The sequence below is a fragment of the Ranitomeya variabilis genome, chromosome 2 (assembly GCF_051348905.1).
Source record: "Ranitomeya variabilis isolate aRanVar5 chromosome 2, aRanVar5.hap1, whole genome shotgun sequence".
Taxonomy (NCBI): Eukaryota; Metazoa; Chordata; class Amphibia; order Anura; family Dendrobatidae; genus Ranitomeya; species Ranitomeya variabilis.
In genome coordinates, this window is record NC_135233.1 from 552,891,715 (window position 1) to 552,907,187 (window position 15,473).

General features: G+C 43.9%; 1 protein-coding gene across 1 annotated transcript; it reads right to left on the minus strand.

Annotated features, from left to right (window-relative positions):
- Window positions 1–11,059: 11,059 nt before the first annotated feature.
- On the minus strand, window positions 11,060–12,352 carry LOC143803878 (uncharacterized). The gene is made up of 3 exons (XM_077281639.1): window positions 12,153–12,352; window positions 11,733–11,892; window positions 11,060–11,642 (listed from the first exon to the last, which is right to left on the minus strand). The coding sequence occupies exons 1-3, from the start codon at window positions 12,184–12,186 to the stop codon at window positions 11,060–11,062; spliced, it is 777 nt and encodes a 258-aa protein (XP_077137754.1). The 5' UTR covers window positions 12,187–12,352.
- Between the last annotated feature and the right edge of the window lie 3,121 nt (window positions 12,353–15,473).

Consider the following 15,473-nt stretch of genomic DNA (forward strand, 5'->3'; position numbering starts at 1 on the left):
GAGGAATTAGAGCAGTCAGTCAGAGGAGGAAAAAAGCAAGACATTTTTCAGGCAAGCTACGTGTCTGCAGCGGAAGGTGGGGCAAAATAATTTGAAATCCATGATTGGTTCATTTTAATGAAGGTTAGATCATCAACATTTTTGGTAGCAAGATGAGTCCTTTTTTCGGTCAGTATTGAACCAGCAGCACTAAAGACTCTTTCTGATAGCACACTAGCAGCTGGGCAAGCGAGCTCCTGTAATGCATATTCTGCCAATTCAGGCCAGGTGTCTATTTTAGATGCCCAGTAATCAAAGGGGAATGACGTGTGAGGGAGAACATCGATAAGGGAGGAAATGTTGTCTCCTGTCACTTTTAATTGATGCAGCAGTACCTGTCGTGTCTGCGGTCTTTGCGAAATCACTCCACAACCTGGTCATAAATCCCCTCTGTCCAATGCCACTTCTCATTTGTGCACCTCTAATACCTCTGCCATGTTGCCCCCTGCAGCTCGTGTGAGAATCATAACCGCTGCTGTGTGCTGGGAATGCCTGAACCAAACGGTCTACAAGAGTTGCTTGTTTGGTAGCCAATATTTGCTCAAGGTTCTCATGTGGCATGATATTTTGTAATTTCCCTTTGTAGCGTGGATCCAGGAGGCAGGCCAACCAGTAATCATCATTGGTCATCATTTTTATAATGCGGGGGTCCCTTTTTAGGATACACAAGGCATACTCAGCCATGTGGGCCAATGTTCCAGGTGTCAATTCACTGCTTGTGCTGGGTTAAGGAGCACTTTCTTGCAAATCAACATCACTTGTCTCCCGCAAAAACCCTGTACCTGACCTTGCAACGCCACCAGTTTCTATTGCCCCCTGAGAAGCATCCTCCTCCCATAAATATTCATCCCCATCATCTTCCTCCTCCTCCTCTTCGTCCACCACCTCGTCCAGGAGAGTTCCGTGAGCAGACAATGGCTGACTGTCATCAAGGCTCCTCATCCTCGGCTGCAGACGCTCCTTAATGTGCATCAAACTTTCCATCAGCAGACGTCTGCACTTACCAGCCGTGTGCATTCCTCAAAACACTGAAGTACTTGACAGAGGTCTTGTAGCTTCGACCACTGCACACCTGACAACTCCATGTCTGCCATCCAACTGCCTGCCCGTGTATGTGTATCCTCCCACAAATACATTACAGCACGCCTCTGTTCGCACAGCCTCTGAAGCATGTGCAGTGTGGAGTTCCACCTTGTTGCAACGTCGATTATTAGGCGGTGCTGGGGAAGCTTCAGCGATCGCTGATGGTTCAGCATACGGCTGGCGTGTACGGGCGACCAGCGGATGTGCGAGCAAAGTCTTCGCACCTTCAGGAGCAGGGCTGGTAACCCCGGATAACTTTTCAGGAAGCACTGCACCAGCAGGTTCAAGGTGTGAGCCAGGCAAGGTATGTGTTTCAGTTCTGAAAGGGCTATGGAGCCATAAAATTCCTTCCGTTATCACTGACTACCTTGCCTGCCTCAAGATGTACACTGTCCAGCCATGACTGAGTTTCTTGCTGCAAGTACTCAGCCAGTACTTCCGCGGTGTGTCTGTTGTCGCCCAAACACTTAATTTCCAACACAGCCTGCTGACGCTTACCACTAGCTGTTCGATAATGGGACACCTCGTGTGCAACACTGGCAGCTGCGGATGGAGTGGTAGGGTGATTGCGCTCCGTAGACGAGCTTTCGCTTCTGGAGGAGGAGGGGTGTCGAGCGCATACTGCCAACTGTTTCCTAGACCGTGGGCTAGGCAGAACTGTCCCACTATGGCTGTCCCCTGTGGACCCTGCATCCACCCCATTAACCCAGTGTGCCGTGATGGACACGTGATGGACACGTAACGTCCCTGGCCATGCCTACTGGTCCATGCATCTGTTGTGAGGTGCACCTTTCCACTGACTGACTGCCTCAGTGCATGGACAATGCGGTCTTTGACATGCTGGTGGAGGGCTGGGATGGCTTTTCTCGCAAAGAAGTATCGACTGAGTAGGTCATAGCGTGGTACTGCATAGGCCTTCAGGGCTTTGAAAGCTTCGCTTTCAGCCAACTGGTAGGGCATCATCTCTAACGAGATTAGTCTAGCAATGTGGGCGTTCAAACCCTGTGTACGCGGATGAGAGGATGAGTACTTCCTTTTCCTAACGAGAGTCTCTTGTAGGGTGAGCTGGACTGGAAAGCTGCATGTGGTGGAACTATCGCGGGTGGTGGTGGAACTATCGCGGGTGGTGGTGGACATGGCAGATTGAGAGAGGGTTGGTGATGGTATCCTTGATGTTGGCCTACATGCAGTGTTTCCTATCAAGAACCTGGTGATTCCCTGACTGCCTTGGCCTTGCGACGATACCACCACATTTGCTGCAGGTGGTGTCCTAAACGGTGGGCTTACAGTGAGGAAAGCAATGTAGCGTTGCTGACTACTTTCATTCTGAGCGGGTGCACCAACGTTACGGAACGTTTGGTAGTTAGTCCAGTCTTGCAAGTGCATGCTGCTTAAATGTCTACGCATGCACATTGTATTTAAATTTAGGGGATTCTTCCCTCTGCTAAAGGTCTTTAAGCATTTCTTACAGATAACTTTGCACTGATCAATCGGATCTTGGTTAAAAAATTGCCACACTGCACTCTTCCTACTATCGAATACCTTTTCAGGCATTGCACGCTGTGCTACTTTCACTGGATGGCCACGCTGTCCTAAAACTGTTTTTGTTTTAGACACAAGTTTTTGGCCTGATACGGGCCTGCCAGATGAAAGCTATTGCGATGTTGATGCCTGCTGCGGATCATCCTCCTCCGCTTCAGAGCTACTGCCAGCAGCACCCTGTTCCAACAATGCCTGCCAATCTGGGTCAACAACTGGGTCATCTATCACCTCCTTTTCAATGTCCTATGCACCTTCCTCTGTGTCACCATGTAAGGTACTATAGTGTTCGGAACGGGGCGCCCTAGTCTCATCAGGGTCAGATTCTGGCTCAGTACACTGCGAGGGCAATGTAGTGATCTGAGTCAATGGAACAGCATAATTATCTAGCTGTGGCTGTGCATCTGTGCAGTCCATGTCCGATTCATCTTGTAATGGACTGTTAACTATTTCCCTTTCTAACCCTGGCACGATATGTGTAAAGAGCTCCATGGAGTAAACTGTAGTGTCGCCTGCCACATCCTTCATTTTTGCTTTGGGTGAAGGACACAAAGAAGCGACTTGTTCCTGACCGGGAGCATCCACTGACAACTCGCTGCTTTTATATTTCGAACTTTCTGAAGAGGAGGCGAAAGAGCTAGAGGCTGCGTCTGCAATGAAAGCCAAAACTTGTTCCTGCTGCTCCGGCTTTAAAAGCGGTTTTCCTACTCCCAGATAAGGGAGCCTTTGAGGCCTTGTGTAGCCAGACGATGACGCTGTCTGAACAACTAGAGTCTTAGGTGCTATTTTGCTTTTCCCACTACTACCAGATGCTTCACCACCACCAGCACCACAACCACTACCATCATTACCAGCTGGCAATGACCGCCCACGGCCTATTCCACCAGTACTGTTAAACAAGGTAGAAGGTGTATATAAACTTGTTGGCAATTTAAATCTCCCTTTTTTGTGTGGGAGACTGCTGCAAAAACCAGACCCACTGTATTACACTACACACTGTAAGTGGCAGAACGTGGCTGGCAGATATACGACAAACAGAACTGACACAGATCCACTTAGGGGCAATTTAAATCTCCCTTTATTATGTGGGAGACTGCTGTTTAAACCAGGCCCACTGTATTACATTACACAATGTAAGTGGCAGAACGTGGCTGGCAGTTATACGACAAAGAGAGCTGACGCAGATCCACTTAGTGGCAATTAAAATCTCCCTTTTTTGTGTGGGAGACTGCTGCAAAAATCAGGCCCACTGTATTACACTACACAATGTAAGTGGCAGAAAGTGGCTGGCAGATATACGACAAACAGAAGTGACGCAGATTCACTTAGTGGCAATTTAAATTTATTTTTTTGTGTGGGAGACTGCTGCACAAAACAAGCCCACTGTATTACACTACACAATGTAAGTGGCAGAAAGTGGCTGGCAGATATACGTCAAACACAACTGATGCAGATCCACTTAGTGGCAATTTAAATCTCAATTTTTTGTGTGGGAGACTGCTGCAAAAATCAGGCCCACTGTATTACACTACACAATGTAAGTGGCCGAAACTGTCTGGCAGATATACGACAAACAGAACTGACGCAGATCCACTTAGGGGCAATTTAAATCTCCCTTTATTATGTGGGAGACTACTGCAAAAACCAGGCTCACTGTATTACACTACACAATGTAAATGGCTGAAAGTGGCTGGCAGATATACGACAAACAGAACTGACGGAGATCCACTTAGGGGCAATTTAAATCTCCCTTTATTATGTGGGAGACTGCTGCAAAAACTAGGCCCACTGTATTACACTACACAATGTAAGTGGCAGAAAGTGGCTGGCAGATATACGACAAACAGAGCTGACGCAGATCCACTTAGGGGCAATTTAAATCTCCCTTTATTATGTGGGAGACAGCTGCAAAAACCAGGCCCACTGTATTATACTACACAATATAAGTGGCAGAACGTGGCTGGCAGATATACGACAAGCAGAGCTGACGCAGAACCACATAGTGGCAATTGAAATCTCCCTTTTTTGCGTGGGAGACTGCTGCAAAACCCAGGCCCACTGTATTACACTACACAATGTAAGTGGCAGAAAGTGGCTGGCAGATATACGACAAACAGAGCTGACGCCGATCCACTTAGGGGCAATTTAAATTTCCCTTTATTATGTGGAAGACAGCTTCAAAAACCAGTCCCACTGTATTACACTACACAATGTAAGTGGCAGAACGTGGCTGGCAGATATACGACAAACAGACCTGACGCAGATGCAATTAGTGGCAATTTAAATCTCCGTTTTTTGTGTGGGAGACTGCTGCAAAAATCAGGCCCACTGTATTACACTACACAATGTAAGTGGCAGAAAGTGGCTGGCAGATATACGACAAACAGAACTGACGCAGATCCACTAAGGGGCAATTTAAATCTCCCTTTATTATGTGGGAGACTGCTGCAAAAACCAGGCCCACTGTATTACACTACACAATGTAAGTGGCAGAACGTGGCTGGCAGAAATACGGCAAACAGAACTGATGCAGATCCACTTAGGGGCAATTTAAATCTCCCTTTATTATGTGGGAGACTGCTGCAAAAACCAGGCCCACTGTATTACACTACACAATGTATGTGGCAGATATTGGCTGGCAGATATACGACAAACAGAACTGACGCAGATCCACTTAGGGGCAATTTAAATCTCCCTTTATTATGTGGGAGACTGCTGCAAAAACTAGGCCCACTGTATTACACTACACAATGTAAGTGGCAGAAAGTGGCTGGCAGATATACGACAAACAGAGCTGACGCAGATCAACTTAGGGGCAATTTAAATCTCCCTTTATTATGTGGGAGACAGCTTCAATAACCAGTCCCACTGTATTACACTACACAATGTAAGTGGCAGAACGTGGCTGGCAGATATAAAACAAACAGAGCTGACGCAGATCCACTTAGTGGCAATTTAAATCTCCCTTTTTTGTGTGGGAGACTGCTGCAAAAACCAGGCCCACTGTATTACACTACACAATGTAAGTGGCAGAAAGTGGCTGGCAGATACACGACAAACAGAACTGACGCATATCCACTTAGAGGCAATTTAAATCTCCCTTTTTTGTGTGGGAGACTGCTGCAAAAATCAGTCCCACTGTATTACACTACACAATGTAAGTGGCAGAAAGTGGCTGGCAGATATACGACAAACAGAACTGACGCAGATCCACTTAGTGGCAATTTAAATCTCCCTTTTTTGTTTGGGAGACTGCTGTAAAAATCAGGCCCACTGTATTACACTACACAATGTAAGTGGCAGAAAGTGGCTGGCAGATATACGAGAAACAGAACTGATGCAGATCCACTTAGTGGCAATTAAAATCTACCTTTTTTGGTGGGAGACTGCTGCAAAAATCAGGCCCACTGTATTACACTACACAATGTAAGTGGCAGAAAGTGGCTGGCAGATATACGACAAACAGAACTGACACAGATCCACTTAGTGGCAATTTAAATCTCCCTTTTTGTGTGGGAGACTGCTGCAAAAATCAGGCCCACTGTATTACACTACACAATGTAAGTGGCAGAACGTGGCTGGCAGATATACAACAAACAGAGCTGACGCAGACCCACTTAGTGGCAATTTAAATTTCCCTTTTTTGTGTGGGAGACTGCTGCAAAAACCAGGCCCACTGTATTACACTACACAATGTAAGTGGCAGAAAGTGGCTGGCAGATACACGACAAACAGAACTGACGCATATCCACTTAGAGGCAATTTAAATCTCCCTTTTTTGTGTGGGAGACTGCTGCAAAAATCAGTCCCACTGTATTACACTACACAATGTAAGTGGCAGAAAGTGGCTGGCAGATATACGACAAACAGAACTGACGCAGATCCACTTAGTGGCAATTTAAATCTCCCTTTTTTGTTTGGGAGACTGCTGTAAAAATCAGGCCCACTGTATTACACTACACAATGTAAGTGGCAGAAAGTGGCTGGCAGATATACGAGAAACAGAACTGATGCAGATCCACTTAGTGGCAATTAAAATCTACCTTTTTTGGTGGGAGACTGCTGCAAAAATCAGGCCCACTGTATTACACTACACAATGTAAGTGGCAGAAAGTGGCTGGCAGATATACGACAAACAGAACTGACACAGATCCACTTAGTGGCAATTTAAATCTCCCTTTTTGTGTGGGAGACTGCTGCAAAAATCAGGCCCACTGTATTACACTACACAATGTAAGTGGCAGAAAGTGGCTGGCAGATATACGACAAACAGAACTGACACAGATCCACTTAGTGGCAATTTAAATCTCCCTTTTTTGTGTGGGAGACTGCTGCAAAAAGTAGGCCCACTGTATTACACTACACAATGTAAGTGGCAGAAAGTGGCTGGCAGATATACGACAAACAGAGCTGACGCCGATCCACTTAGGGGCAATTTAAATCTCCCTTTATTATGTGGAAGACAGCTTCAAAAACCAGTCCCACTGTATTACACTACACAATGTAAGTGGCAGAACGTGGCTGGCAGATATATGACAAACAGACCTGACGCAGATGCAATTAGTGGCAATTTAAATCTCCGTTTTTTGTGTGGGAGACTGCTGCAAAAATCAGGCCCACTGTATTACACTACACAATGTAAGTGGCAGAAAGTGGCTGGCAGATATACGACAAACAGAACTGACGCAGATCCACTAAGGGGCAATTTAAATCTCCCTTTATTATGTGGGAGACTGCTGCAAAAACCAGGCCCACTGTATTACACTACACAATGTAAGTGGCAGAACGTGGCTGGCAGACATACGGCAAACAGAACTGATGCAGATCCACTTAGGGGCAATTTAAATCTCCCTTTATTATGTGGGAGACTGCTGCAAAAACCAGGCCCACTGTATTACACTACACAATGTATGTGGCAGAAAGTGGCTGGCAGATATACGACAAACAGAACTGACGCAGATCCACTTAGGGGCAATTTAAATCTCCCTTTATTATGTGGGAGACTGCTGCAAAAACTAGGCCCACTGTATTACACTACACAATGTAAGTGGCAGAAAGTGGCTGGCAGATATACGACAAACAGAGCTGACGCAGATCAACTTAGGGGCAATTTAAATCTCCCTTTATTATGTGGGAGACAGCTTCAATAACCAGTCCCACTGTATTACACTACACAATGTAAGTGGCAGAACGTGGCTGGCAGATATACAACAAACAGAGCTGACGCAGATCCACTTAGTGGCAATTTAAATCTCCCTTTTTTGTGTGGGAGACTGCTGCAAAAACCAGGCCCACTGTATTACACTACACAATGTAAGTGGCAGAAAGTGGCTGGCAGATGCACGACAAACAGAACTGACACATATCCACTTAGAGGCAATTTAAATCTCCCTTTTTTGTGTGGGAGACTGCTGCAAAAATCAGTCCCACTGTATTACACTACACAATGTAAGTGGCAGAAAGTGGCTGGCAGATATACGACAAACAGAACTGACGCAGATCCACTTAGTGGCAATTTAAATCTCCCTTTTTTGTTTGGGAGACTGCTGTAAAAATCAGGCCCACTGTATTACACTACACAATGTAAGTGGCAGAAAGTGGCTGGCAGATATACGAGAAACAGAACTGATGCAGATCCACTTAGTGGCAATTAAAATCTACCTTTTTTGGTGGGAGACTGCTGCAAAAATCAGGCCCACTGTATTACACTACACAATGTAAGTGGCAGAAAGTGGCTGGCAGATATACGACAAACAGAACTGACACAGATCCACTTAGTGGCAATTTAAATCTCCCTTTATTATGTGGAAGACAGCTTCAAAAACCAGTCCCACTGTATTACACTACACAATGTAAGTGGCAGAACGTGGCTGGCAGATATACGACAAACAGACCTGACGCAGATGCAATTAGTGGCAATTTAAATCTCCGTTTTTTGTGTTCGAGACTGCTGCAAAAACCAGGCCCACTGTATTACACTACACAATGTAAGGCTAGGTTCACATTGCGTCAAGTACATGGCATTAAACGGATGCGTTAAATGCATGTACAGAAAAGGAGCAAAAAATATGTGAAATTCGTCGTCACGGTAACGCTAGCGTTAACGCATGTGATCGCGTTTTTTCATTTTGATGTCCGTTTACGAAGTATCCGTTTGTCTGCGTTTGTCACTGTCAATAAAGTTGTTCTTTTTTTATTTTTATTTTTTTTTCCCCTTTTGTCATTGTCGGGTGTGGGCACAGACTCATTCTCCACTTTGAAAGCATTGAGTGAACTTCTGCTAGCAAGATGTTTGTGTCTGAGCTCGTCAGATTTCGCTTGATGCGGTTGCGACTTCGTCAGAGAAAGCGCAGTTCGCAAAGGAGATATTGGATCCACGAAGTGAATTTCTTGCGGAGTACATATGGTGCCTTTCACACCCTGTATGTGCAGCTTCGGGATCACCCCTCCAAATTCCAACGCTATCTAAGGATGTCCATTGAGACCTTTGATGTTCTGCTCTCGCATGTTAAGGATGAGATACATCATCATCGCAGCACTTTTCGTGAAAGCATCAGTGCGGAGCAACGTCTAGTAGTGACTGTGAGGTAATTATACATTTTTTTTAGCATTCTATTGACAAAGACTTGATCTCGGTATCGTGTGGCCTAATGTTCATTTAGCAATTGTATATTCTATTGTAACTAGCCTTTAGATGATCACTAAAAATCCTAATTTTTTAGCATTCTATTGACAAAGACTAGATCTCGGTATCGTGTGGCCTAATGTTCATTTAGCAATTGTATATTCTATTGTAACTAGCCTTTAGATGATCACTAAAAATCCTAATTTTTTAGCATTCTATTGACAAAGACTAGATCTCGGTATCGTGTGGCCTAATGTTCATTTAGCAATTGTATATTCTATTGTAACTAGCCTTTAGATGATCACTAAAAATCCTAATTTTTTAGCATTCTATTGACAAAGACTAGATCTCGGTATCGTGTGGCCTAATGTTCATTTAGCAATTGTATATTCTATTGTAACTAGCCTTTAGATGATCACTAAAAATCCTAATTTTTTTTTGTTTGTTTTTTTTTGAATGTCGACAGATATCTGGCTACCGGAGAAACTTTTGCATCACTGCATTATCAGTTTAGACTTGGGAAGTCAACAATTTGCCAACTGGTTCGGGAGACTTGTGATGCCATTTGGACTAACTTGCAACCACTTGTGCTACCAACACCAACATCAGAAATGTGGCTAGCGATTTCCCAACAGTTTGAGGATGTGGCTAATTTCCCCAATTGTATTGGTGCCGTGGACGGAAAGCACATACGGATTCAGAAACCTGCGCATAGTGGTTCCCTGTACTATAACTATAAGAAATACTTTTCTATAGTATTGATGGCTATTGCGGATGCCAGGTACCGTTTTGTTGCTGTGGATATTGGTGCTTATGGCCGGACTAACGATTCCAGAGTATTCAGAGACTCCAACATGGGCCGATGTTTGTACAGCCAAAGTTTAAACATACCCTCATCACGACCTCTTCCGGGGACCGAAGGCCCAAGTTTGCCCTATGTTTTAGTTGGTGACGAGGCCTTCCAACTAGGACAAAATCTCCTCAAGCCCTACTCAAGCCGTAGTCTAGACTCCAGCAGGCGCATTTTTAATTATCGCTTGAGCCGGGCTAGACGTTATGTGGAGTGTGCCTTTGGGATTTTGACATTGAAATGGCGGATTTTACTAACCTGCATGCAACTGCAACCAGAAAATGTGGACCGTGTTGTGAAGTCGTGCATCTGTCTGCATAATTTTGTGGCGAGACATGAAACCCAGGTGGTAGACCCTGATGATTGTGAGTCGAACCTCAGTAGCATTGAATCGAATGCAGTTCGGTCAACAGCACAAATAATGAGGATTCGTGATCAATTTGCACACTACTTCACACATGAAGACCATGTTCCATGGCAAGACAGATACGTGTGAAAATATTGTAAAGTCTTCCTGATGTTGTGTAAAAAGTTATGTTGTTAACCTGATGTCGTGTAAAAAGTGACATAGTGTAAAAAGTTACCGTGTAAAAAGTTTTTTAACCTGATGTCGTGTAAAAAGTTACCTTATGGCTGGCGTGTAAAAAGTTTTTTAACCTGATGTCGTGTAAAAAATTACCTTATGTCGTGTATAAAGTTGTGTTGTGTTAAAAGTTAGTCATCCAAGATTCTTAAATTTGAAACAGTTTACAAAATGTTTATGGGTTTTTCCAACAAACTTTTGGTACACAGGTTTAACATATGATATCCCATAGGGATGAAAAAAAAGGACAATAGAAATTCACAACAAAAAACATGACAAAAAAAAAAAAAGGGAAACTTGCAACGTGGTAATTGCACCTGGCTGGGGACACTGAACTGTACTAAAGACTTTGGTACTGCACGGGCGTATTGTCTGCCCAACTATATGATGGACTGCTACATTGTCTATGAGGTTCCACGCTCGTTTCACCCCGGCCTCTATATTGAGGGTTGTAGGCCGGCAAGTCCATTCTTCTAGTTCCCGATGGAGCGGGTTCTTGTGGGCCCACAAATTCCTCTAGAAGCTCGTTCAGTCTTTGTCTAAACATAAAGTTTCTATGTGCCGGGATATTTTGTGCAACAGGCACATAGGATAAGAAAAGTAGCTTCCACTCATTAGCAGAGTATACAGACTCGCGTGCTTGCAGCTCGGTAATTTCGCGCCTCAGGTCTTTCAGCTCACTGCGACACATGTCCTCTACCCGTTGGAGTCCATCCACGATAATTGCATCTGCTTCATCTTTTTGTGTTGCTCGCTTGCGTCCACGCTGTGATTGCAACCGGGCACTCACACCTGCAGCAACAGTGCTTCTGTCCGCAGATCGTGGCTCGCTGATGCCAGACACATCTTCAGGTTGCGTTGGTTCCACTGGAGAAGGCTCCAGTTCCTCTGTCGGTCTAGGAGCAGCGGTACTGCATATCGTGCTGTAACCCCCCCAAAAAAAGTAATATAAATAAAGAAAATTAGTTTCCTTTAAACAATTTTGTCTCGCACACAGACGTATTTGTACTTACGAGCGCTGAGACAATGTTTTTTGAAGAAAGAGCAGTTGGTCGTAATGCACATACGGGGTCACCCGTTTACCACTGGATCCGCTTGGTGCATTGTGATTGTTCCGGTAGTCACGGACAAAGCGATCGCGGATGGACTTCCAACGGGTATGGACAGCATCGGCTTTAAATTTAAAAAAAAAAATATACATAAAAATATTAGACAGATAGTTTGAAGATATAGGAAACATTTTTCATAGTTTGCTAGGATAGTTGATATATAAATAGTAGATAGATAGTTAAGAAATAGTTTTTAGAAATAGTGTATAGATAGATAGTGTACAGATAGTTCATAATTGAGAGATAGACAACAAGTGGATAGGTTGATAGGATAGATATTTTTTTTTTGTTTACATTTTCCGATGTTACGTCACCAATATTTACCAATTTTTTTCTTTGAGGTTGTAGACTTCTCCATGTATCGGGGATCAAAGTGACAGATTATTTGATCCCACAACTTCCGGTTCTTCACGATGTCATGGTGGGAGCTGTCGCTCTGGTCCCATATGGAGGGGTTGGCTTCCACAAGGTTGATCAGTGTCTCGTTGTGGATAGTCAATGGCTCTTCGTCAACGACAATCCTTTTTTTTTGGGCCGCTGACTTGGACTAGGTAAACACAAAAAGTTAGGTTGATAGTTTCAATTTCACTGGATGGCCATATTCATATATACAGAGATAGATAGATACATAGATATAGCAATAGATAGATAAATAGATATAGATAGATATAGATAGATATATAGATACCTAGATAAAGATAGATAGATACATAGATATAGCTAGATACATATTTATAGATAGATACATAGATATTGATAGATAGATAAATAGATAGATAAATAGATAGATACATGGATATAGATATATACATACACTCACCGGCCACTTTATTAGGTACACCATGCTAGTAACGGGTTGGACCCCCTTTTGCCTTCAGAACTGCCTCAATTCTTCGTGGCATAGATTCAACAAGGTGCTGGAAGCATTCCTCAGAGATTTTGGTCCATATTGACATGATGGCATCACACAGTTGCCGCAGATTTGTCGGCTGCACATCCCAAAGATGCTCCATACAAGGCAGGATGGATCCATGCTTTCATGTTGTTTACGCCAAATTCTGACCCTACCATCCGAATGTCGCAGCAGAAATCGAGACTCATCAGACCAAGCAACGTTTTTCCAATCTTCTACTGTCCAATTTCGATGAGCTTGTACAAATTGTAGCCTCAGTTTCCTGTTCTTAGCTGAAAGGAGTGGTACCCGGTGTGGTCTTCTGCTGCTGTAGCCCATCTGCCTCAAAGTTCGACGCACTGTGCGTTCAGAGATGCTCTTAGGCCTACCTTGGTTGTAACGGGTGGCGATTTGAGTCACTGTTGCCTTTCTATCAGCTCGAACCAGTCTGCCCATTCTCCTCTGACCTCTGGCATCAACAAGGCATTTCCGCCCACAGAACTGCCGCTCACTGGATTTTTTTTCTTTTTCGGACCATTCTCTGTAAACCCTAGAGATGGTTGTGCGTGAAAATCCCAGTAGATCAGCAGTTTCTGAAATACTCAGACCAGCCCTTCTGGCACCAACAACCATGCCACGTTCAAAGGCACTCAAATCACCTTTCTTCCCCATACTGATGCTCGGTTTGAACTGCAGGAGATTGTCTTGACCATGTCTACATGCCTAAATGCACTGAGTTGCCGCCATGTGATTGGCTGATTAGAAATTAAGTGTTAACAAGAAGTTGGACAGGTGTACCTAATAAAGTGGCCGGTGAGTGTATATATAGATTGACAAATAGATGGAGCGATAGATAGTTGATATTTTATAGGTATAGTAGATAGAAATTGAATAGATAGATTGTTGATAAATATTGGATAGAATATTTCTAATTTGATATTTACCACTGGCAGTTGTGGCGACGACAGACGGCTAGGGACCTTCTTTCTTTTGTGTCCTCCGTGTTGCACCACCTATTGTGTATGTAAAATGTAAAAAAAAAACATTTTAACATTAAATTATGTTAACATTCATTGGATCAATAAATTTATGCCTGAAAAATTCAACATGTGTGCTATGTACCTTTGTGTTTTTAGCATGTTTTTTGGGGGGTGGTCTAGCAGCCTCGGGCTCAGAAGACTCCTATTCACAATAAAACAATAAACAGGATTGTTATGCCTAGCTCAATACAATGGAGTTTCACACAACATTATAGTGGTTTTTTAAAGTGCAAGCCTACCGACTGTGACGAAAAAATCGCAGACACGCTGCTGCTGCTGCTGACATCTGTATCCGACATCTGTGTGCAACAAAGCAACATGTTTAGTACACACACATCCAACGGACATTACAGACTCCCATGATGTATACTGAGATATATATATAGAAATGTACTTACATTTCAGGAGAGCTATTGCAACACTCTGTCACGTGCAGTTGTCCTAATAATGTGTGGGTGGTATATTCCTCCTTTAATGGCCGAAATCACATTTCCTGTCACATGACACATGTGACCACCCTCAAACGCTATTAAAACGTGTGGTCCTATTTGGAAATTTTTCATGATTTGCGTCTGACTGCGTTTGCCATAGCCTTCTATGGCAGAATGAACGCTTCCGTTAGTAGTGCGTTAGCTTGACCGGACCCAAGAACGCTGCAAGCCGCGTTGAAGGTCCGTCAGAAAAAAAACGTTATGTGACAAACGCATACCAATTTAGGGATGCGTCACGATGCGTTAGACAATGCAAGTCTATGGGCGCGTTAGTAAGTGCGTTACATTGCGTTTTTACTACTTAAAAACGAGTCCGTTAGACGGACACACCTAGCGCAATGTGAACCCAGCCTAAGTGGCAGAAAGTGGCTGGCAGATATATGACAAACAGAACTGACGCAGATCCACTAAGGGGCATTTTAAATCTCCCTTTATTATGTGGGAGACTGCTGCAAAAACCAGGCCCACTGTATTACACTACACAATGTAAGTGGCAGAACGTGGCTGGCAGACATACGACAAACAGAACTGACGCAGATCCACTTAGGGGCAATTTAAATCTCCCTTTATTATGTGGGAGACTGCTGCAAAAACCAGGCCCACTGTATTACACTACACAATGTAAGTGGCAGATATTGGCTGGCAGATATACGACAAACAGAGCTGACGCAGATCCACTTAGCGGCAATTTAAATCTACCTTTATTATGTGGGAGACAGCTTCAATAACCAGTCCCACTGTATTACACTACACAATGTAAGTGGCAGAACGTGGCTGGCAGATATACGACAAACAGAGCTGATGCAGATCCACTTAGTGGCAATTTAAATCTCCCTTTTTTGTGTGGGAGACTGCTGCAAAAACCAGGCCCACTGTATTACACTACACAATGTAAGTGGCAGAAAGTGGCTGGCAGATACACGACAAACAGAACTGACGCATATCCACTTAGAGGCAATTTAAATCTCCCTTTTTTGTGTGGGAGACTGCTGCAAAAATCAGTCCCACTGTATTACACTACACAATTTAAGTGGCAGAAAGTGGCTGGCAGATATACGACAAACAGAACTGATGCAGATCCACTTAGTGGCAATTTAAATCTCCCTTTTTTGTTTGGGAGACTGCTGTAAAAATCAGGCCCACTGTATTACACTACACAATGTAAGTGGCAGAACGTGGCTGGCAGATATATGACAAACAGAGCTGACACAGATCCACTTAG

Bases quoted from the DNA above. Each gene is read 5' to 3' on its own strand.
- LOC143803878 (XM_077281639.1), bottom strand. From the start codon at position 12,186: ATGGAGAAGTCTACAACCTCAAAGAAAAAAATTG. The intron at 11,893-12,152 runs GTAAATATTGGT...TTAAATTTAAAG, and splicing joins AACCTCAAAGAAAAAAATTG to CCGATGCTGTCCATACCCGT. The intron at 11,643-11,732 runs GTAAGTACAAAT...GGGGGGTTACAG, and splicing joins AAAACATTGTCTCAGCGCTC to CACGATATGCAGTACCGCTG.